Source organism: Sapajus apella, unplaced genomic scaffold, assembly GCF_009761245.1.
Source record: "Sapajus apella isolate SASKATOON/1434 unplaced genomic scaffold, GSC_monkey_1.0 scaffold26, whole genome shotgun sequence".
Taxonomy (NCBI): Eukaryota; Metazoa; Chordata; class Mammalia; order Primates; family Cebidae; genus Sapajus; species Sapajus apella.
Genome location: NW_022436966.1, coordinates 2,861,886 through 2,887,062, shown reverse-complemented (window position 1 = coordinate 2,887,062; position 25,177 = coordinate 2,861,886). Strand labels below are relative to the sequence as shown.

General features: G+C 46.1%; 1 protein-coding gene across 3 annotated transcripts in view; it reads right to left on the bottom strand.

The window, feature by feature from the left end:
* The window catches only part of ADD2 (adducin 2), a 124,559-nt gene that overhangs the window by 30,742 nt on the left and 68,640 nt on the right, over positions 1-25,177 (bottom strand). For all 3 annotated transcript variants that reach the window (XR_004272975.1, XM_032291817.1, XM_032291818.1), the window contains exons 2-7: positions 21,635-21,753; positions 14,862-15,078; positions 12,952-13,090; positions 5,447-5,598; positions 4,925-5,005; positions 1,562-1,711 (exon numbers count right to left, since the gene is read on the bottom strand). Coding sequence is in view for 2 of the 3 variants with exons in the window: in XM_032291817.1 (XP_032147708.1) it covers positions 1,562-1,711; positions 4,925-5,005; positions 5,447-5,598; positions 12,952-13,090; positions 14,862-15,044 (705 nt within the window). In the remaining variant the exon portion in view is untranslated. The remainder of the gene's footprint in view (positions 1-1,561; positions 1,712-4,924; positions 5,006-5,446; positions 5,599-12,951; positions 13,091-14,861; positions 15,079-21,634; positions 21,754-25,177) is intronic.

Below are 25,177 nucleotides of genomic sequence, written 5' to 3'. Positions count from 1 at the left end.
CACTTGCAGCCCTCCCAGCCCTTTCCTCAGAGGAGCACAGTCCAGCTCCACTCCAGGGGCTAGTGGGGGTAAGGGTGGGGAGCAGACACAAGAAAGGCCTGGGCTCCTCCACCCCTGGCTTGGCTGTGCTGTCACGCTGCTTGCTCTGGCGTCTTTCCATCACTGTTTTCACAACAGCCATGTCAACATATCACCTTTCTGAATTGCTAGAAAGAATGTACTCCAGAGAGCTATTGCCGCTCCTCCCACTCCCCCCACCTCACACACAGCTTTGCTCTTGTCATACAACTCTGGAAAGAGGCAGGCTGTGGTGCAATTTGCACCAAGCTGGGGTAAGCAGAATCCAGATCTCTTGGGATAGGCTGGAGACCCTCAGCTTTGGTTTCAGTGCAGACAAGGCCACGACTTTTGACAAACAGAGAGGCCCATTGAAAAGTCCCATGTTAAACTGAATGAAATTATTTGCTGCCCAATACAAAGGTCCCATCTCAAAAGCAATCTCTTGCCTCTGAGACTGGGACAATACAAATGCTGGGGACCAGGGCTGAAATACAGGTTGTAACCCATTCCCCCATCACTTACTAAAAGTGAGCTGCTCATGGTGGACAGAATGTGCAGTAATTTGTTTTTAAAGCAAGGAGCATGGAGAGGTTTAGAAGAACCCTTGCCCTCCTTCACTCATTCTGCCCTGACTCAGCCCTGAGCTCTGCAAAGATGTACCCTTGGCACAAATACATCTTCACATCTTAGTCCAAATTCTGGAAGGTCTGAATGCTCATAATCAGTGTGCTTTGCTAAGAAAACAGGCTGATGACAAGTCAGCCTACTCTGTCCCTGCAGGTGTGTGGCCCGGGGATCAGCAGGATGGGGTGGGGGTCCGGGAGAGTGCCCAGAACTGATTGTCTGCCATCTAAGTGACATTGCAGTGTCTTAGGTACACATGGAGAAATGACCAGAGCGGGACAACCTCCTCCTTGAGGTTCTTCCTTCTACTTGCTCCCAGTTTTGCCTGCCCCACCCACTTATCTGCCGTCTAAGTGACATTGCAGTGTCTTAGGTACACATGGAGAAATGACCAGAGCGGGACAATCTGCTCCTTGAGGTTCTTCCCTCTACTTGCTCCCAGTTTTGCCTGCTCCACCCCCTACTCTCAGCCTACCCTGAACTATGGGAAAGTGGGCACAGTCCAGGTTCCCACCAACTTGTCCTCTGTCAACATATCTCCTCGCCAGAGCCTGGTTTCATGGGGGCAGGCCCCACCCTTTGGTCCAACAGGACTGACCTGAGTAGAAATTTAGGAGGCACTGTCCCCAGGGCAAGGGTCCCAGCTTGTGTATGCAGCAGGGTGGGGGACGCGATGGAACAGACATTCCACCTCTTCACATTATACTGACTTCAGTAGTCAGAAAGATGGAGAGGCTGGCAGGTTCCACATTGGGAGTTCTCTCACTTCACCTTGGCCTGAGTTCTAGATCTTTCCAGACTTTTTTAAATCATGAGAGTGCTATAGCCTCGGCTGGCTTATGTCTTTGCTTGGGTGGCTAAGAAGGAGTCCACTCACCGCTGCTGTGGCCGGTGTGTGCAGGTGGATGATGCAGCGCACGTCGGGCCTCGCTGCATAGATGGCCGAGTGCAGACAGAAGCCCGTGGTGTCCACTGGGAAGCAGCTGCTGCCCTTCTCCACCACCTCTCCCAGAATATTCACCTTGATCTGCACCAGGAAAGAAGAGAAACTGAGGGCAACAGGGTGGTGGAGGCCCTTACTCCTCTCCCAGCTGGTGGGCCCAGCCTGTGCTGCCCACCTATCTTCACACACTCCAGACACCATGAGCAATGACAGACTTGGTGTTGGAAGAAAACAAACCAGTTTCTGCCCTCAGTGAGCACACGGTCTAAGGGAAGCACAGACAATTATAATTCAGCAGGAGAAATGCGAGAGCAGAGTTTCTCAGATTTGACTGTGCACATGAATCACCCGAAGTCCAGTCAAATGTGGTTCTGATCCATAGGCTGAGGGGGACCTGAGAGCCTGCATTTCTAACAAGTTCTCAAGTGATCCACAGACCACATGTGGGGTAGCAAAGTGCTGAAACAGAGTCATGCACAAAATTCTCTAGACAGAGACAGGTGGAGCCTTTCATCCCAGCACAACAGGAGCATCCCAGAGGCCTTCCAGGGGAAGCAATGTCTACACTGAGCCCTTTCTCAATGAGGCTCAGAGAGGCTGCAGCTGCTTTACCAATGACAGCTCTAGCCTCACTCCACGCCCCCACTCCCCTGCCTCCTGGATTAAAAGTAGTAAAATATTCAATCAGAATTTTCCGTGTCCTGAAAGCCCACAATCCAAGGTAAACAGAACTCTCTTGAATCACCCAGCACAAATCCAAATCCTGAAACCAGCACCTTCCAATGTTACTCTCACTGAACGCCTCCCCTGGTTCTCTGAGTGCAGTCTCCTGGCAGCTGTGAGTTAACCTAACTTCACTGACTACAGTTGTTCCCTGGACATTAACAAACCAGATAATAGTCTCCAAAATTCACAACTTTAGCCCTTAAAACTGAAGCACTCATGATATCCTGAATGTAGCACACAGAGCAGTTCCTCAAATTGCCCACCACCCTACCCCAGAAAGCTCAGGCAGTCAAGATGGGGATCAAAGAAGGGAGACCAACTCTAATGTGGGCAGAGGAATGTGCTGCTGATGTTTGCTTATGCAGCGTCAGGAAGATGTTCAACAAACCTCCACTTACAACATCCTATTTTAAGTGAAGTACACAGACGTCAAAGCAGCGTGGCCCCTGGAAGCTGCAGCAAACTCTCCCATCTCAGGTACTTTAAACCTGAGTGTGGAGTGCTGCCCTCTGGTTTCCCTCAGCCCAGCTCCCCCACTTCCTTGGATATGTGGCCTGTTTTGAATTCCCCCTCTCGGATGATCTTTCTCTGATCTTACATGTTTTATACCTTATCGTTACATGTGTGATCTGTTGTCACTTAAGAACCTCCACAGCCTAATACAACAGACACCCTCCCATACAGTACCTTTGTATACAAACAGCTGACTCCCTGAACCTGGCCAAGGGGAAGCTTTCTCATTTGTATAAATGAGAAAGCAGGTACCACTCTCTTGAGGACTGCCCAGGGACACAGGGCTTGGTATGTGAGTATTGCCTTTGTGCAAATTCAAAACAAGCCCAATGCTAGGACAAACTTAGTGAGTGGAGCACAGGTTGGATTTCACTCTCTCTTCTCTTCCTCATTAGCCAGGCTCCCTTGTGCAGTACACAAACTGCACAACCACACATAGCAGCCCTATGTCTACACACACTCCATAAACATCTCATGCCCGTGTCATAAACCTGTATCTCTAGCCTGCATCCCTTCTGAACCTAGGATAACCAAATGCCAACTGACATCTCTTGAATGTCCCACCAGCTCCTCAAACTCAATCCCCTCCCAACTCAACTGATCACGAGGTCCACTAGGCATAGAGGCCCAGAATTTCCTTCCCAGCTTGCTGTAATAACCCCACCTAGGTGTCAGTTGGCCTCCACATAGCTTTCGGAGTGATCTTTCTACAATAGAAACCTGCTTGCATTCCTCTTCTGCTTGCACTTCAGTGGCTCTACGTGTCCAGCAGAATAAAGCCAAACACCGTAACAAGACCTTCCATGCCGTTTATCATCTGGACCCTATTCCCTTCCCAGGTCACCTCCAGATACTGAATACTTGAGCCAGATTCAGCCACTTGCCTGTCCTCCCAAATGCATGCATGGGGCTCTTGCATGCATCTGGGCTTCACACATGCTGTCCTCCTGCCGAGGACACAGTCACGTCTGCCAAACCTTTCCTTGCCACCATGGTCTAAGTCTGCTCACCCCACTGACTCATATCCCACTGATTCCACTCCTGCTCCGTGGTTTCAGCTAGAAGCCTCCTCCCTCATTCCCTCTTCCTCCTACAGCTCCTGGCGGGGTAGGGTGCCCCTTTCCAGGTTCCCCAAGCTTCCTTCACCTCTACTGGAACACTCTGTACCCTGAGCTTTAATAGCTGATTACCTCACCTCTCTCCTGCAACCAGACCATGTACACCTTACAGACAGAGCCCATATCATCCTTGTCTCTGTGGTCCTAGCTCTGACTTGGCCATCACCTCCCTGGGTAGCCTTGAGCAAGGTGCTTACCCTCCCTGGGCACCAGTGTCATTTCCTGCCTCTAAAGTGGCCTTGGCATAGTAGAAGTCCTGCCCTGCCTAGATATTCTGTGACTTACTGAGCCTGGACTTTTGAGTGAGTAGCTGGACTCTACACCTGAGCATGTCTCAAGCCAGGCAGAGGCCCCTGAGGTGGTGTCCTCCTCTCCAAGGTACGTAGCACAGCAGCCACAGCCCATGTATCTAAGAAGAACTGGGCCTTTTCTGCTTCTAAGACAGTCCTTTCTATGGCCTTTCTCCTCCCAACCAGAAATCTTTCCTGAACTAAAGCAACTTTTGAAAGCCTCTACCTCATCTAAAAGGAGCAACACTGAAAAGGGACCCAGAAGCATCTCTAATGGTACTGGCACTGGACAAACCTCGTGCTGCTTTGGTTCTTATTCTAATGTACCCCATATCCAGAAAGGCCCTCCACTCCCAACCACTGTGGCCTAATCCCAGGCTTAGCCATCCCATGAGTCTGCTGAGAGGACACCAGGCCCATCTCCGCTCCCTCCTCCCTCCCGCTGCACTTGCTGCCTCCTCCTGGCAATTGGTCTCATGGTCGCATCATGCTCTGGACACTTAGTTTGTTCCATGTGTCTTCTCTGCCACACCAGATTGTGAGCTCCACAGTGCAACAGTGGCCAATTTGGAGAGGACCTAGCACTATGGGAACAGGGAGAGTGTTGTCATTTCAATAAGGAGTGGGCAGTGATGCTGGACTATACTCACCAGGCTGGACGCTGTGACTTCACTGCAAGAAACTCCCTTAGGGCTGATCAGGAAGTGGTCCTGCTCCTTGCTGACTCTCAACTGGAAGAAAGACACATGTTCTCTGGGGCAAGGAGGGAGAGGGACATTTCCAAGGACACTGTGCTTGAATCCTCTCTTCTCTTGAACCCACTGCACCCAAGTCTTCCTCTAATGAACCCTTATTTCTCCCCCACCCATGAGAGATAAAAAGGCCTCAGCCTTCATTTGGAGTAGGGGAAAGGGAGCTACAAAAGGAAACTCATGGTGGTCAAGGGTAGCTCTAGATATAAGATCCAGGAGTTCCTTTCCATCCAAAGAAGTACCCGCTGGGCAGGCTGCTTTATCAATGACTACAGTGGTTAGAAACCTTGGAAGGGCGCAGTGCATTTTGGCCAAAGGTCACCTGCAGTGCCATGGCCATGCCAAGGGTCAGGAGTTCTCCCTTTGGGTTTTGTGGGACCACATGCAGTGCCCCACCCAACTCCAGGGTGCTCTGCTCACCGTGACATAGGTGTCGCTCAGCTGGGCCCAGCCATAGAGGTCCAGGAGTCGGTAGACACTGCTAATCTTGCACCGCATGAGCCGCTCCCCCTTGGCCAGGTTCAAGGAGTCAGCCGTGTGGAGGTCATTGATGGGTGTCATCATGGAGACATCTGCAGGGACAGTGCAGCTCTTTTAGGGCCAGAGCCCATCTGTCCTCCCCTTCCTGGCTCCAGCATACTCCAAGCTCCAGTGTTCTCCAAATTCTGACTGGCACTAAAACTGCACAAGAGACTTTCCCAGGCAGGGAATTAAACACTCTTTGAACCTTACCTGGGGGAGGAGTCCACAGAATTGACATTTGTGCCCAATGAAGTCTGCTCATTTGGATAAGCTTTTGCTCAAAAATCATGGCAAGTCTCAAGGCCACAGAATGAAGGGTTCTGGGAATGCCATGCTTACCATAAACTCTGAAGATGGGCACTGAATCAAAACAAGAATAAATCTCTAACTAGAAACATAGGTATATTTCATCAGTTATTTTCAATGAAGCTACCAGTCATTAAACCTGCTAATACACTGTTTTAATGACACCAGGTAATAACATTTTCTGTGATTTAAAAACAGGGCAAATAGAAAGCCAGATCAGCCTGGAAATAACTTCCCCAAGATTTTCTAACCAAGTCATAAACTTCTAGAAGTGAGTGCATCTGTGGCTGGCTGAAAGGCCAGAGGCCTCAGGCCAGGTACCTAGGCCCCTCTCTGGGCATGCAGTCCCTTAGCTATGTGGTGGTTCTTTCTAGGAATTTGGGGGGATGTGGAAGGGATTTGGAAATGGGCCTAGAGGGTTTGATAGTCTTGTCTTCTGGGCATGCAAGGGTCTAGGAGCTGACATCCAGTCTATCCCATTAACCATGATCACACTGCCTACGTGCCTCAAGAAGGGAGCAGAAGGCCTCTGAGTCCCAGTGCCTGGATTAGTGAGCATCTAGGAACAAATAGGAGAATCAATAGGAAAGGACTCTGGCTTAAATTGGTGTCTGGATGTGAGCCTCCTGATGCTGCCTCTCCCAGCTCCCACAGAAGATTTTAATGGATCAGGATGTTCTTTGGAAGCTTTTACCATCTCTGTGAACCTTATTAGAGCATGATGTGATGTATATCCTACATCGAGTGTGCCATTAGTGGACGTGATGACATGGTCTACAAAAGCGAGGGTAACATCCAGTGAGCAGAGCAGGCCTTCAATCACCCATGTTAAGAAGCACACACAAGGGCCTATGCCAACCAGAGGTGATGCACCTCCAGGGCAAGTGCCCTGCAAACACAGACAGTAGGGACAGCAGTGGTCCAAAAGCCCAGTTAGACTTCCAAGGACAACAACGAACTTCCAAAGTCAAGGATTTCTAATTCAAATTGACCAGTCTGGGATCACTTCCTCCTCTCTGTGGGTTCACTAGACAAAACAAGAAATTACCTCTTTGCTTCATGCCTAGCAGCAAGGAGGACATATCAAAAGCACATGGCCCCAGGCAAACGCAGGCAGGTGGGGCTGATGTTGGGAGGTCTATATAGTCTATACCACAGTTCTTTGAATATTTTTCCTACAAATAACTATGGAGCCCCAGTGATGGCCGGGGGACAGAACAGGTCTGAAAACACTCACTCCATCACATCCTCTGTATGTGTATCAAAGAGAATCCTCCTCCCCAAACTGGTGGTGGTTTAACTAAGAGGATGACCTCACCCACAGGTACAAGGAGCAGAGAAAGAGAACAGGAGAGCTCAAAAGGAGCTCCCAATCTCCTGCTCTGAGTCTGAAGAGAAGGGGATGAAGAGAGGTTGGTTAATGAGTACAAAAACACAGACAGAATGAATAAGTTCTAGTATTTGAAAGTACAATAGGGTAACTATAGTTAACAAGAATTAATAGTGTATTTCAAAATAGCTATAAGAAAAGATGAAGAATGTTCCCAATAAAGAAATGATAAGTGTTTGAGGTGACGGATATTCTATTTTGATCATTACATTATATTTACATATAAAAATGTCACATGTACCCCACAAATATGTACAACTATTATGCATCTATTTTTAAAATAAAATAATATTACAACAAGTTTTTAAAATCTTATTCTAATTGGCCTCATGAAAGTTAGGATGGCTAAATGCCACATTTATAAATCAGATCTAACTGAGCCGTTTAGTCAAAGTACCTAAGAAAACACAGAAAAAGATGAAAACTCACCAAGCTCCCTGAAATCTAAGACTGAAGAGCACACTGATGCTCAAAACCCCAAATTCTAAGGCAAATGGAGCTAGACAAATAACAGCCTCTCTGGGCTTGAACTCATGATACTTGAAACTTCCCCTCTCCACATCCCTGACTCAGATATCCTGGATGCGTACTAAGCAGATTTCCAGGCAACCATCTGTCTTCCTGACAGATGCCGATCAGTGAGGCAATGAGAATGCTGGTCAGCCTGATTCCTCTGTCAGGAGGAAGAGTATAAGGACGGACTTGGAAAGAATTGGTAGATAATATGGCAGATTTGGGAGACAAAAACCAGAGACGCGGCCTATAGATAAGCAATATGAATATATTAGAAGAAACATTTTCTGAACTGAAAAAAAGATCTGTGCATGCAAGTACTCACTGCATTATGGGAAAAGTTCATAAAAAGAAAAAACCCTACAATTATATGCTTCCTGGCAACATTTCTGAAATATAGGGATAAGGGGAAAATATCCATAAGCACCTAGAAAAAAAAATATGTGGCTACCTAAAAAGGAACCAAAAAAATCGGCTATCTAATTTCTCTGTTATAGCCACAGAATGTCAGAAGGCAATGCTATAGGAAGTTTACAAAAAAATAAAAATAGGCCAGGCACAGTGGCTCACACCTGTAAGCCCAGAGCTCTGGAAAGCTGATGGAGAAAAATCGCTTGAGCCTAGGAGTTTGAGACCAGCCTGGGCAACATAGTGAGACCTCGTCTCTAAAAAAAATTTAAAAATTGCCCAGGTGTGGTGGCACAGGCCTGCAGTCCCAGCTACTTGGGAGGCTGAGGCAGGAAGATCGCTTGAGCCTAGGAGGTTGAGGCTGTAGTGAGCTCTGTTTGCACCATTGCTCTCCAGCCTAGGAGAGAGAGCAAGACCCTGTCTCAAAAACAAAACAAAACGAAAAAATTCCACTGAAATAAAGTGGCCCAAAATACATAAAAATAAAAGGAAGATCAAGAGCACATCAGGGAAATATAAACAAAAACTAAGTAAAGGTCATCATATTATTATCAAAATAGAAGTTGGGCAAAACAATATTCTCTTATACAAAGAAGCTATTTTGTATGTTATTTTATATGAATTAAAGGTACAATTGATAATGAAGCTATAAACATCAGTGATGCTTATGCTGTGAATATTTCAAGATATAGAAAGCAAAAACTATCGTAAATACTAGAGAAATGAACAGAAATCAAATATAATGGGAGAAAATTTTTGACAAAATCAAATTAAAACAAAAATATCAAATACCATGCTATAGAGATGGTCTATACCCATTATCATTTCTAAATGTTATTATTAGGCCACAAAGATTAACCTCAGTACAACTCCAACACAGAAGTTAAATAGGCCACATTTTCTAAACATAATGCAATAAAATCCCATGTTATTAGCAAACCTTTAAAAGACTAAGCATTCAACCACTTGGAAATGAGAAAACACTCCCAGATGGCTCTTAGAAGAAAAATAAAGTCCAAACAGCAACTGCAAGCTATTTAGAAATTAACAATTAAAGACATACTATGTGTCAAATTCCTGGGATAAGGCCAAGCACATACTCATAGAAAAAAATGTATAACCTTAAATGTCTTTATTATTGAATTAAGTATGAAAATAAATCCACTTATGCTACTCTAGAAAATATATAAACAACAAAATAAGCAGAAAAATTATGAAAAAGAATTAATGAATATAGAAACAAAACAAATGAATTAGGAAGCAGAAAGAATAACAGGACCAATAAGTAAATTCAAGAATTGGCTGATGTGAGAAGATCCATGAATAAACAAATATCTAGATTGGTCAATAAAGAGAAAGTAAAAATACATAGCACCAGGAATATGAATGAGATGTTATCTCATCTACTTTAGTGGGAAATTTAAATGATGAAAGTAATATTGTAAATCACTCAATGATTATGAAAGGCCCCATTAAATGGATTATTTTACACAAAATATATGACCAAAATTTAACCAAGAAGCAGCAAAATAAATTGAAAAACTCCAGATGAAACTGAGGACAAAAACTTCAAAAACCCCTAAAAATATTCCAGATCCAGTAAGTGAATAATAACTCTCAAGGAACAGAGATTTCCTATCTTATTTAAATTATATCAGGGTAAAAAAGAGAGTGAAATAACCTTGATTCATGTTATGAAAGTACAGCCATAATATCCATACTAGGTAAAGACCGCCCAAAAAGTAAACTGCTAACCAATCTCATGTGTGAGTATGAATGCAAAAATCTTTAATAAAATTCTAGGAAATCAAATCCAGAAGGGTATTTTTAAAATAATGCCTCAAGACCAGGAATGATTTACTTCAGTAATGAAAAAAGAGTTCAAAATTCAGAAATCTATTCCTGCAACTCATCACCTCAATAGTTCAAGGGAAAAAAAAATCAATAAATGGCCAAAATGTATTTTATGGCATTCAACATACTTTCCTAAGAAAAACTCATAGTGAACTAGAATAAAAAGATATTTCTTCAACATGATAAAAAGTAATTATCTCAAACTCGTGGTAAAACAACTTCCATTAAAGTCAGAAATAAGACAAGGATGACTATTCTCTAATCTATTATTAAACATTGTTCTGAAAGTTCTAACAAATGCAATGAGAAAATGAAAAAAAAATAAACCAATGGGTAAATTTTGAAATGAAAGAAGCAAAATGACCATGATGTGCAGATTATGTGATGTTTCTATATACAATACCCAAAATAATTAATTGAAATGATACTAAAATTTAAATCAGAGTTCAATAAGGGACTAGTGTGTGTGTGTGCGTGTGTGTGTGTATACTATATATATCTAACAATTTATCTTAAATGAGAACTGTAACCAGAAAGAAAATTGAATAGACAAAGATTCATTTAAAATAACAAAGTTATTTAAAAATTCCAGGATAAACTTAATAAGAAATTAGTAAGAACTACATGAAAATAACTACTAAACTTTTCTGATGGATATTAAAGAAGACTTAAATAAGTAAAAGACATATCTCATTTCTGAAAAGATTTACAATTCACTCATGTAAATATTTTTAAGTACCTACCATGTACTAGATACATTCTAAATCAAGGACACTATTCTAGGATATAGCAGTGAACCAAACATACAAATTTCCCTACAGAGCTTACATTCTAATATAAAATTATAAATTTATAAATTCTTCACCAAATCAACTTATTCATTTAATGTAATCCCAAAAGGAATTTTTAAGGTCAGTGGCAAATTTTAAAGTTTGTTTGTTTTTTGTTTTTTGAGATGGAATCTTGCTCTGTAGCTTGGGCTGGAGTGCAGTGGCACAATCTGGGCTCACTACAGGGGCACAATCTGGGCTCACTACAACTTCTACCTCCAGGGTCCAAGCAATTCTCCTTCCTCTGCCTCTCAAGTAGCTGGGATTGCAGGCATGCACCACCATGCCCGGCTAACTTGTGTATTTTAGTAGAGACAGGGTTTCACCACATTGGCCTGGCTGGTCTCAAACTCCTGACCTCATGTGATCCACCTGCTGCAGCCTCCCAAAGTGCTGGGATTACAGCCATGAGCCACGGTGCCTGGCCTAAAGTTATTTTAAAGAATAAACCTGTACAAACAGTTGAGAAAAAATGAGAAATGCATAATTAAGGGTATTTGTTCCATCAGATGATAAAACATGGGAAAGACATTTCTAAGCATGCAATCAACAGCAGAACACACGAAGGAAAATTACAATGGTTTCCACTACACAGAAAGTAAAGAATTCTACAAGACAAAAAAAAAAAAATGCCATGAACAAAACTAAAAGACAAAGGAGAAACGGGGGGGAAAATGCAGTATATTTGACTGACAATAGAGAAATAGCTTTACTTTATAAAAACGTAAACATCTCTAAGAAAATAATACACTAATAGGAAAATAGGTAAGGGATGTAAAAAGCCAATTTACTATTAAAAGAAAATCAGGGCCAGGCTCAGTGGCTCACGTCTGTAATGCTAACATTTTGGGAGGCTGAAGTGGACGGATTGCTTGAACCCAGAAGTTTCAAACCAGCCTGGGCAACATGGTGAAACCCCGTCTCCACAAAAAATACAAAAATCAGCCGGGCTTGGTGGTGCATGCCTGCGGTCCCAGCTACTTGGCAGTAGAAAGAAAGAGAGTGAGAAAGAGAAAGGAGGAAAATCATGTCCAATATGTATGTGAAAATATATAATATATCCAACCTCATCAGGAGTCAAATAAATGCACATTAAAACACAAGGTACTATTTGTCACCTACTGAATCAGGAGGATGAAACAAATGGTAATATACACTGTGAACCAGGGTAAAGGAAATGGGCACTCTACTGCATTGCTGTTGGGAACATAAATTGGATCCATTTGGAGAAAGGACGTAATCTGCCATTATGCATTAAAGTCTTTAAAACATGTGTGCATATACTTCAATTCAGCAATTCTACTTCTAGTAATTTATCTTAATAATCATGGATATAATCTCAGGGTTTTTTACAAGGATGTTCATTGCATTGTTGTTCCTAATAGAAAAAGTTGGAAATAACCTAAAAGTCCAATAATGGGAAATTGATTAAATAGCATGTATCCACCAAAAATTAAATTATAGAACCATATTTTATATGATTACATTTATATAATCACATATGCAATGTGTTTTCATAATCTATATATGTTAAGAAAAAAAGGGCTGGAAGGATATAAGTTCATCAAAATATTAAGAATAGTAATTTGAGGGTTTTAAGAACACAGTAGTTATTTCTGGTTCCCTTTCTTGGTTATTTTCAGTTTTTAGCCATAATCCTGTATTAATCTTATTGAGGGGGAGTATTTTTTGATGCTTGTTTTATAAATGTTACGGGCAGAGCATAACAGCCCAGGAGGGTGGCTTCCCACATAGCCCTGGCTGGCTCCTCTCAGCCCTCATCTATGGAGTCAGGTTGGACTGTCTAGTGGGGCATGGAGACACAGGCTTCAGTAGTCTCCTCCCATGCACTGAAGTCACCCCACCCCTCTTATTCCTGGCATCAGGGGTAATACTTCCGTGGACATTTAATTTGCAACAACATCAGAAGCAGAGACAGGTAACCTCTCTGGCTGCTGCTGAGCTCCCCAAGGCCGGATAATACAATAGGCTGCTTGCTCCGTAGCCTGGCAACCAGATGATTCTTGCTGCTCCTCCCTCTCTTTCCCCACCCCACCCTCCCCTCCCATTCTGCTCCTGGCAGCTCCCCAGACACCACATACTCATGGAAGATGTTGGGAAGACTGCGTGGGAGGTGCTGGCCATGAAGTCCGCGATCTGCCGCAGGGCCCAGATGTTGGAAGAGTTGTTCCCCTTCTTCATCTGCTCCTGAATGAGGCCTTCCAGCTCCTCCCTGAAAGACTGAAGTAGGCCCCAAGGTGCTGGTTCCCCCACAGCCTCTCACACAGGAGTGAGGGCTCCTTGGGCCCAGCTGCCTAACAGTGAGCTCTTCCAAGTGCCCACCCCTTGCCCCTGGGTCAGCTAGGTCAAGGTCATGCTCGAGATCCCTGGTGGCAGGAGACACTGAGCAGTTCCACTAGGACCTCAGGAACTGCTGTATGGGAAGCAACAAAGAAATGTATGGGAATGGATCCTGTGTTCCCTTGCCCTGTGGACAGTAATCCAGGTTCTAGGTCCTTTCTGTGTCTGTATGAGGCCCAAGACCCCTCCCCACCATCAGATGTGGTATGGTAGGACTTTAATGAAGGACATTTTAAAGGTAGAACTGAATGGAGATAGCCACCATCCCTCTCCATTAGTGATGCCTGTGACTCTTTCGGGCCTCAGTTTCCTCATGTGCTTAATGAAATGGTAGGAGGAAGAACAGGAGGATTTGATGACCGCTGAGGTCGCTTCCGCTCCTCATGTCCAACTCTAATCCTGGCTTTTTAGACCAGGAAGCCATAAGCAAGGAATCCTGCCCACCAGGTGGCAAGAGAAAGCACTCAGGAGGAAGTGGAGAGCCGCTTAAGTGTGTTGGCCAACCTATAAAAGAACAGAAGGAAGCAGGCCCTCCTCTAATCCCTATTTCCTGCCTGAGCCCTGAAATCTGGGCTGGTGCTAACTCTGCCACCTCTCCTAACCCCCTTGCCACCCCTCCTTGCCACACTCTGGAGGTTTTCCCAGGGGCTCCTCATCCCAATGCTTTCAACATCTGCCATATTCCTCCAGGCTCCCCAACACAATATCACCCAGACCTGGGCCCATTCCCTGGAGCTGCTCTGAGCAGGCTGAACATGCACCATGGCTCCCAGCCAGGGCCGCACACAGCCCTTGCACAGGCCCTGGCTCCCTGGAGCTCAGGGGGCCAAGGCAGAGTGGCTCCCACCTCCTGAGCCCATCCTAGCAAGCACCTAGAGATGCCAACTCTGTCCCTGGGCTTCCCAATCCTTAGGATCATGGGCTGATTCCTGAGGACCCCCCAAGCTCTACCACAGTCATAGCCTTCTTGCCTCCTCCACACTGATCTCCCTCTGCCTTCAGTGGTCTACTGGGCCCATGCTTCGGCCTTCTCAAGGCACTACCTGCCCAAGGGGGAGCTCTGTGTCCATGCCAGGCAGGGACCAACTGGCCGCAAATCAAGAGTGATCCCAACTTGCCCTCCCATCCGGCACCCCACCCCACAGCCCTGCTGAGCCCTCTGCTCTCTGCACTTCTTGGGGCTTCCAGACCCTTCTCAGTCCCATCTCATTCATGTCAAAGCTTCATTTGTCCCAACAGAAAGTTCTTACTTTGTGGTGTTCAGGAAAGGGAGCCCCAAGCCCTCCTCCTGGCATCCCTGCTGGTCTCCAGTTTACATGGATTTGTCGTTCATTGTTACAGCTTTCGGTGAGGAGGGAATGGAAGACTGGGAACTGAGGCTCCAAAGGGGCATAGGAAGCTCAGGGGGACTCCTGTCTCAGTCCCACCTCCCCCACCACCGAGCCAAACTGCTGCACACAAGCCAGGTTCTGCCATCCATCAGCTACAAGGGAGAGTCAAGGCCCGGGTGACCAGACTTGTCTTGCTCAGTGGGCTTACATTTCTACTGACCCTGAGGAAGGGGAAGAGGAGTTACTCATCTTTTGGGTAGGTGCACCCTGAAGAGCCAGTGCCCCCTGTGCCCTCTCCCGCCCGGGTCGGCCCCACTCACGGGGCTCTGCAGGATCATGGTGACGCGCTTCTTCTGCTCCATCAGGTTGAAGTCCTGACGCAGGTCTGCTGCCTGGTTGCGAAGGCGCATGTACTCGGGGTCCTCCTCTGAGAAGCGGTCAAAGTAAGGCTGCCCCTGCGGGGGCGGCGGCGAGGCAGCCTCGGGGACAGTCTCGTCACTCATTTTCCCAGTGGGTTTGCAATCCCCTCCTGGAACCCTACAAAGAAGGGAAGAGGGTATGCGATCAGGTAAGAGTAAGTGTGCTACCCACTGGGGTACACGCTTCCCAGAGCACAGGGATGGGTTTGGTTGGATTCTCAGAGGGGTGCAGCTGTTCCTAGGATGGTAGAGGAGGAGCCCTGGGAGGGGGGCAGGACGCCAGCAGCGGCCCGGTATACCTACTATAGGGGCACTGATGTGCATGAGACGAAGTAAAAACATGGGTTCAGGTGTCCACTCCCTTCCCCAACTAGCCAGCCCTGAAATGGTCACCGTTGGCTTGGAGTGGAGCGCTCTCCGAATGGAAACATGACCTGCAGACCTTGTTGAGCATTTCTGTGATGCACACCTAGACAGTGGTAAGCTACTTCCTGGAAATTAGTACTTCATTAAAAATGGAAACTCTCTAATAAGGCCCGTGAAAATTTAAGGTGGAAATAACTAATGCATTGTGGGCTTAATACCTAGGTGATGGGTTGATAGGTGCAGCAAACCACCATGGCACACATTTATCTATGTAACAAACCTGCACATCCTGTACATGTACCCCAGAACTGAAAAGAAAAAAAAAATTATGGTGGGAAATTCACAAAAGAACACAACTATTAAACAGGGCCTACTAAGACTACTACTAAAAGAACACAGGAACTACTAAGACGTGGGAAACGCTTTGTCCATTGCTTTTCTTGACAACTTAAACTTTGCTCTGGCTCCTGGAAAGGACTTTACTGGTGAATCTGTTTCTGTGAAGCATGTCTTAATGCAGAATCAGATTCTTATTCCAAGTTTAAAAAGAGGTACGCAATTTTATTAATGGAAAACTATTTTCTCCCAAATCCCACTTAACTCATGTTGAGAAACAAAGACTAAATAAGGTTTGCAGGGTGCCATGCTGCCCGGCTGCCAGAGCCCCACATGCTGTGTGTAAACCTGCTCCCTGGAGCAAGGACCACGACAGCCTCTGGAGAGTCAAGCTGGGGGAAAGCTGTGGATTTTTTCTAATCAAGCATGCTTTTTAAGATGTATGAATGATGAATAAAGAAATGTGTTCTGTTGCTATCTTGGAGCCCTTCTGAAGAGTAACCTGAAGTTCCAGGTTTCATCTCACAGCTGTGGGAGTTTGGCCAAGCCAGTCTCCCTCCCTTCTTGTGTCAGCACTGCAAGGCCCTTAAGTCGATGCTATGCCCCTTCAACATCCAGGGAAGCCTTACAGAGCATTGGCCTTCTCCCTGCTGGCTGATTCTCTTCTCAGCAGAAGGCAGCATGTACTTTGGCTGAACAATAATTAGCTTTTTAACATATGTGTGATACAAATTACACATATGTTGTGATACAAATTACAGGGGACCAGGACACCTGAGTTCTCATCCATAACCTGCCACTCCCTTGCTTTACCTCCATGGGCTCCCATCCCATGAGGAGATGGAGTGCCTCTGTTCTTTGGGAGAAGGCTCCTGGCCTCTCAGGTCCTAATCTGCCCTTTGCCCATGACTAGCCAGTCCTGGCTCCCTCCAGCCCTGCTCCAGCAGTCCTATTGGCCCCAGGTACCCTTGATTCTGGCCAGAAGCTCATTACAAAGGAGGCTTTGCTGATGTCCAGTAGAGCTAATTCTTGTCCCTGAGCTGCCTGTAGCCTCTTCTTCCACATTCTATCATAACTCCACCCTCCACCCTTGCAGTCTCTCTGGGTGGGGTAAGGGAGAATAATGCCATAGATAAGCTTGGAGGACAATGGGAGACCATCCCATCCGCCCAGAATATACAGATGGCTTCTTGTTGTTCTTGTTTTCATTCTTCTTTTAGGGGAAAGGTAAACAGTCCAGTCAAGGGAAGGCACATGGACCCTTGAGTTCCTCAAGGTAGCATCAGTAGCATCACCTGGGGAACTTTAAAAACGATTGAAGCCAGACATTCTAATATAATTAGTCTGAAGTATGACTTGGACATCAGGATTTCCAAAAGCTCCCTAATCCCTAAGGAGCAGTCAGGGTTGAAATATCTATAGTTTAGATGTTAATGGTCACAACTCGTAATGGAAGGTGTCCATTCCAGGTGTTGACCATTTCTAGCAAGTCTGACAAAAGATGGGACAAAACCTCACATGCCTGACGCTCACACCACAGGCCACTTCCCATAGCTGCCTAGGCCCCCCCTCCCATTCAAACCACCACCTGCCACCACACACTTGCCCTGGGACATGTTAAATTAAGTTTGGCCTAAAGCTGCCTGCTTACATATTTTAAGTGTGGCCTAAGGGTTTCTCCATGTATAATAAACTGTAACCCAACTTGATGTGTAATAGACTGTAACCTACTCTTGTGACAAGTAGCTGAGTCTCAGCCAACCACAGCAGCTGAGTTTCCACCAATCACAGGTGATCAACTATTCAAATCCTGTTCCCGGTAAATCAAACAAAAGCCATAACCAATCCAGCTGTTTCTATATCTCACTTCCATTTTCTGTATGTCACTTTCCTTTTTCTGTCCATAAATGTATCCAACCATGTGACAGCCTCAGAGTCATTCAGAAACCATTCTGGTTCTGAGGGCTCCCCAGTTGCTGAATCATTCTTTGCTCAAACTCTGTTAAGTTTAATTTGTCTAAATTTTTTCTTCTAACAAGCAGTGGGAGTGCTCCAAATGCCACCATGGCCTGTTTCTGCACAGCTGCCAAACCAGGACCTATGATCTTAATCACTCCACTACTTAGTCATCTTATTATGAAAGCCCTTACCTGATCTCCCCCAACCAGCACCACACTTACCAGTGGTGTTGACAGTATATTTGGTAATAGGGGATGGAAGGGTTGGAGAAGGAGGGGTCCTGCTAGAAGTGGCAGCCAAAAAAAAAAAAAAAAGATTCTGCAAAAAAAGATTTTGGAACAGATTTAGCGGGCTGCTAGAATGTTATACATAGTAACATTTAAGTCCAGACCTTTTCCTTTCATCTGAATGGAAAAAAAGTAATTGAGTCAGGGATGTTTCTGGTGGACTTAACTCTGGACTAGAAGTCAGAGACCTGCAATCTTGCCCCTGTCTATCACTCAGTAGCTGCATGGGCTTGGGCAAGTCATTGCCTCTCTCTGGGTCTCACTTTGCCCATCTCTAAATGAGAAAATGAACCAGATGACCTCTGGGTTCCCTTCCAGCTCTGACACTCTATGATTTATCTGAGCTGGAGACAGATACGTTCATGTAACAAACGCAGAAGGATGGAAGATCTGGGTTTCCTGGAGCAAGAGACCTTCCCGCTTTCCCCCAGTGCCTCTGCCACAAATCAGATGCCAAAAGAGAAACATCTGCAAAGAACACACATTAGCCTTGTAGATTCCAGTCAATCCCATGTGCATGGGGTTAGTTAAGAATATTTCACCTCTATCACGCTCCCGCCCAACCTCATCCCTGGACCTTGAGGATAAGAAGGGAAGACAAAGTCAAACATAATAGGACTGCATTGGAGCCACACAGACATGTAGCCCCCACCCAGATTCTTCTGGGCAGGCAGCACTGCAGAACAAAATTCTTTCAGAGACATCACCCCATCAAATGTCACCCCTTCTCTATTTAGTGACTCATCCTAGTAAATTAATTCTCTTTGGCGCTTTCAAAGCCATGAACCTTTGATGTTATTTTAAAAATAGCAACAAGCCACTCCCCTTCCCCAGCAAGTACACTGGATGTGAGCATAGGCATGTGAGCCCCTTGTGCTCCTCGGGAGCTCTAGGCTCCAAGCCACCTGAACTCGCAGCTTCTCTGGGACTGGGATCATTCTGGCCAACACAGCCTTGTACTGAGCCTTCCTGGCATAAACCCTTTTCATCCAGGCAGAAAAAGATTGACCATCTCCCCTTCCCCATGGAGTAGTTGTATTTCCTAGCAACTGGTCTGTGAAGGCTGTGAAATAGCTCTGCCCTCCCTTCTTTGCTCCTTGGTGCAAAGAACCAAGGAGCTCTGGGCCTGATGGTCAGGAGCTCACATCACTATGCCCTAGGGTCTGCTTTCTCTTCTTAGAGCCTAGCCCCAGAGGGTTGCTCCAGAGGTAATCCAATGGGGGTGGTATAGGGCATGGAAACCCTGACTCCATCACCATGACAACAGGGGCCGGGGCTAACCCTTTGGCTTTGTGAACCAGAGGCATCCTTTTATGCTCCTTTCTTCTCTTTCCAAAAAGTTATGTGCAGCATGGCTTAGTGATTAAAAGCACAGACTCTGGAACAAGACTATCTGGGTTCAAATCTCAGCTGTGCCACTTATTACCTGTATTATCTTCAGCTAGTTACTTAACTGCTCTGTGCCTCTATTTCCCCATATATAAAACAGGGACTGTAGCAACTTAACTACTTTGAAAGGTACTTGTGAGGATTAGTGAAGTTAATGTATGCAGAGTATTTAAAACAGGGCTTGGTATATAGCAAGTGCTATTAACTATTTACTCTTATTTTGTGTCATTTAGGGGCTCAAATCATCTTAGCATTAGGAATTCAAGTAATGAGAGGCTTGTGATTCAATTATAAGCAGGTGCACACTAAATCACTGTAATTATGTGTTTTAGTCTATAAAACTAATTCAGTCTTGAACTATATTGACAAAAAGAAGAACATCCAGAAAAAGACTGAGAATGCCCAGTTTCCCAGCCAAATAATGGGAACAGGTCAATCTCAGTGTCACAAAAAAAGAGCCTAAGCAGGATGCTGAAGATCAGAGGAGACCAGCGTGTGATGAGCCAGGTGTGATATAAGAAAGAATATATCTGGTCTTTGTCCCTGGTTCCTGGCACAGAGTTTCAAAAAACTTTGGAATTCCTAAAATGCCCAAAAGACAGTAGGAACGTCTTTTGTTATTCATCATGAGTCCCTTGCAACCAAACCTGAGTTTATACTAATGAGGTGACTTATGATAGGCCCTTAGTTTCAATGTCCTCACGATAGGTCTAGCCACCCAAGAAAACCCAAGCATATGATTAGAAGCCTATAGCATCAGCTCCACCCCCCCACTTCCCACCCCCCACTGCTTCCAAAGCAGAGAGAGGGGCTAGAGATTGAGCCCAGACAAGTGGCAAATGATTTAACCACTTATGCCTCTGTAACAAATGCCCCTTGATTTAAGAAAAAAAAAACTCTGGACACCAGAGTGTGGGGGATCTTCCTGGTTGGGGAGAGTAATGTGCCTGGATTCCACAGGGAGAGAGCACAGAAGCTCTGTGCTCCCCACCTTAGACCCTAACCTACGTATGCATCTCTTCCATGTGGGTGTTTCATAATCGGACCCTTTGAAATATGATTGCAAGTACCACACTTTCAATGAGTTCTGTGAATCATTCTAATGAATTATTGAATCTGAAGAGGGGTCACAGGAACTCCCCTATTTATAGCTAAGTCAGTTGGAAGTGTGGGTGACCTGGGGACCCCATTTGTGGCTGGTGCCTGAGGTAGGGATAGTCATATTGGAGACCTTGTCCTTTAACTTACAGTAGTTAGCTTGTGTGCCCTTCAACTCAGGGTAGTTCATGTCAGAATTGAATTGAATTGCAGGACAGCCAGCTGATGACAGGGAATTAATTGAGTTACCAGGCAACTCTTATTCATGATGTATTTTCACCCCCAGGACCAATCTATGAGGTCAATATTATTGTTCCAGTTTTACTTGAACAAAATAAAGATAAGCCAGGTGCAGTAGTTTATGTTTGTAATCCCAGCACTTTGGGAGGCTGAGGCAGGCGAATCACTTGAGGTCAGGAGTTGGAAACCAGCCTGGCAAACATAGTGAAACCCTGTCTCTATTAAAAATACAAAAATTAGCCAGGCATGGTGGCATGCACCTGTAATCCCAGCTATTCGGGAGGCTGAGTCAGGAGAATCGCTTGAACCCAGGAGGCAGAGGTTACAGTGAGCTGAGATCACAACACTGCACTCCAACCTGGGTGAAAGAGCAACACACTGTCTCAGAAAAAAAAAAAAAAAAGATAAAGAAACTGAATCTCAAAAAGGTTAACAAACTTGCCCAAGGTCACACAGATAACAGTGGAGTCAGGATTTCAATGAGGTTTGTCTCTAGCCCCACATCCTGCACTTCTCCACTCCATCATTCTGTCCCAGAACATCTGCTGAGCTGCCATGTGAAAGAAGGATTAGGCTGGTTCCCTAGAACCCTAGAGGGCAGAACTAGGAAACCAGGTGGTTGATACAGATACGCAGATTGCTGCTGAGGGCATGAGTGAGGACTTCCTAAGGGCAGGAGCTGCTCAGTAATGGGAAGGTGAAACAGGCTACCTTGTCAGGGAGGGAGTTCTCTTTGCTGGGAGTCAGAGTGAGCACAGGATGCTGTAGAGGGGCTTCTGTCCTTGCTGAGCCAGGGGCAGGGGCTGAACTAATGACTTTCAAGGTCCTTTAGATTCTATGGTAGCTCTTGAGTCAGCAGGACAAGGGGTGGTCATGGCAATGACCTGAGTGTCTGGAAGCTTATCCTCATGCAAAGGGCCTTGTCTGCATCTCATGTGATGGGCCCAACCAAAAAGTGTGCATTATCCCCATCACCACCAAAAACTACTGCTGACTTACCAGGAGGCTGGCCCAGCCCTGTCCAAGGCTCCTTTTGTTCAGTGCTCAGTCTGCACCCCTCCACTCCACCCTCAGGGGTGCCAGCCACATCTACACAACCTCAGACATCCAGGTGGAAACTGCAAAACACAAACACGACAAGTGTTAGGGCCTTGTCCGCACCACCATGACTCTCCCCCTGATTTATAAGAGCTACTGGGAAATTCTTTAAAGTGAATTTGAAATGCATTTTTATTTTAACAGCAAATTATGCCTATAAAAAGGTAAAGAAAGCTGCATTATCTTTACAATTGGGAATCGAAATTCCTTTTAAAGAGAAGAATTGGAGAATCCCTTTGCTGAGTGTTGGCTGGCAAGGCCTCCAAGGAAAGAGGCTGCCCTGGCCTGGTGGAGGGTACAGAACGTGGAACTCCTGCACAAGCCCAGAGCGGGGTTGCAAGTTGCTGGGTTGGAAGGCTCTCCCTTCCTGAGACCCCCAAAGCACTTCACTAACAGCTGCTAAACTCACAGATGCTAGTGTGAGTGATGTTTGGATGCAGCCCATGAGGCAGAAGCAGCCTGAAGAATATCACATCCCAGGAAAATGGGAGAGTTTCAGATTTGCACTGGCCATCCATCGGTAAATTCAAGACAATTTCACCTAGAGTTCGAGGAGAAGAAAGGCCCCTAGCTAATACCTGGATAATAGGTCGTAAAGTACTACTGAAGGAGGAATCTAAAGTTGTTAATACTTTACAAAGTAGGGTGAGTTACTACTCCAAAACTCCTAGGAATCAAGGTCTTTGACACATTGATTGTCAAAATATTTAAAAATAAAGATAAGTGATTACAAGTGATTGTTTTCCATTTTCACTTGGACATTGTGTTGTTCTGACCCAGAGCTGCTGGGGGCTGTCTCACCCAGGGCTGGCAGCATCCCTGATCACCCTCACCCTACCACCACCTGCCCATGGCTCTGGGCTCACTGGCAGCTCAGGTCCATCCCTGACCCAATGCTGTCCAGAGTAGAGCCATTCAGAGAGACTCCTCCTGCCAATGAGGGACAAGGAGAACTCATCTTGGTAGGTACAATGTGCCTGTGGGAGTCCAGGAACCCTGCACACCCCCCAAGGCTCAGCCTCCTCCTCAATCCAGCCAAGGGGCCTGGGGCTCAGCGTTTTCATCCAGGCTCAGCGCCTAGATGGTCCTCATCTACTTAGGAACTTGCAAGTTGCTTCTAAGAGCAAGACTCTGCGCTCTGCACATCCAGTGCTGGCTAAGGTCCTCCTCCCAGAGGTTCTATTTTTCACTAGAACAGGGTCCCAGCCACCACTAGATACTGACTCTCTCCAATGGCCTCCCTTCCAGGGCTGGCCTCAGGGTAGGGTTTGCTGATGTATCTCCACAGCCCTCCCTAAGGACCAATGTTGCGGCCTCAAGCACCAGCCTCCTCCCCTTCCCCAGAAGGCCTGAGGCTGCCCTGTGGCCATAACTTCCTAAGCTTTAAGTTTTCAAAATCTCGGCTTTTTGTGTGCACTAATAGAATTAATCCTTTGCCCCCAGAAGTAGCCTGCACCTTCTGGTAAGAAGGCAGACATTTGCCCCAAGGTAAATATACAGTAAACAAAATAATTCCCATCCCAACTCCCATCACTGCTGAAATCCCCCATCAGAGTGGCATTCCTTGGGTTGTGGTGTTACCCCCTGATTAAAATGAAAATAGCCCTGAGAGATATTTGAGGCAATTATATTATCTAGAAACCATTGTCCTGTGGCAATGAAACTGTCTAATCTCTGATGGCGGAGTTGGGCTGAATAGGTTAGGACAGGCACCAGATCAGCAAGTTTTCATGAGAGAAGGGAAGAGAAAAAAAGAGGCCTAATGCCAGGGCTACTCTAGAGAGGCCCTGACACCTGCAACAGGGCTGCTGCCCTGGGGGAGCTTAGATGATCCTGGCCAGACAGAACCCTCTGAGCCTGCTGGAACTGCTGTACCAAGCACAGCATCACCTCTTGTGCAGCCTTCAGCTTCCCAGCACATGCTTTGAGAATCTAGCTCTTTCCAGCTTCCAGCCCCCACATCCCTCGAGCAGAGCAAAGATGCAAGGGACAGCATGAACCACGGTACCCCATGTAGTGAAAGCAGATGCCTGACACCCCCTGGATGGTTCAGAGAGCAGCAGAGGCACAGCCCCCTCACAGCCACCTGCCCCGTGCTCTCGGTGTGCAGTCAATCCGGGCAGCAAGGCGATAGGAGGTAGGGCAGCACATTCTAGTCCTTGTTGGCTGCCCACTGCTCTGTGACCCTGGATATTAAAATACTCAGGGGCCCCTGCCTACTCCCGTGTCCTGCAGCTTCTTTAAAAATCAACCTGCAAACAGACCATCACTCCTGCTCACCCCACACCACAGCCTTCCCAGCCAGCCCTTCCTCTCTGCCCCCTACCAACCAGGCATCCTACCATGGGATCCCATCTTGATGCCCTCTTTTTGCCCTGCACATCTAATTGGTCACTAAGGTTTCTGGTTTTATGTCCTAAGTATTTCCCCACCCGGAGCACCAGGCCCTGAATCATGCCTCCATCTCCCCGTCCTTTAATGATCTCTGGTCCACAGTCCTTCCTGGCCCACACCAGTCACTGCCCTGCTAAAATAAAAACCCATCTTGTCACCAGGAGCAGTGTTCCTTAACCCTTAAAAAAAAAATCCCTGCTTTTTCAGGCAAAAGCTAGTCAAACTTAACTTCTATTACCAAAATGGCAGGCATAGTTTTCACATTTTCCAAATACAAAATGTTAAATCCGAATTGGCTTTGTCAAACCAAATGCACACCCCATGTTAAAAACTCAGGCCCATCAATGCCCAACTGGAAGCTGTGCCTTTTTCCCTCTGCCCAGCCCCTTCTCCTTGAGGATGGCTACCCTGTAGTATGTCTGAGACTCAGATGACACCTCTGCTTCCAGCCCCCTGACCTCTCCACGTTGGCCCTGCTCTCCAGGAGCTATTCCCAGGACCCGAGAGGCACAAAGCAGATTCTCTGTCGGGGCTGGTGTCTGCCAGGAACACCCTCCTGTCTTCACCTCCTCCCTGCAGCTCAGGTGTCCTCTCCTCCAGGAGCCTGCCCCCTACATCCCCGCCCTCAGGCTCTCACATCACTTTGACTCACCTCTTCCATTCCACTTTTAGCCTGACAGCAACAATCTACTACCGTGAACTCCTGGCAGGTGGCCTGTTTCTCTGTTTCTCTATCCTCCCTGTTGCCACAGGGCCTGGTGCCAGTTAGGTGCTGAACAAATGTTAGTTGAAGGTAAATTGGGAAGAGATAGGCCAGCTTAACAAAGCAGCACTGTCCAGCCCTGGGGTCCCAGCAGCAAGCGAGGCTCAAGGGGAGCTCACCATACAGTATGAGGAGACAGACCCTGAAGGATAAGGTGCTGAGTGTTCATGGAGGAATACATGGCAGGTGCCTCATTGCCTCAATCACCTCCTCTTTTGGTATATAACCCAGTGGCTGGCCCCTCAGCTACCCTTCTTGCCTAATTCGAGGCAGAATCTCAGCAACAG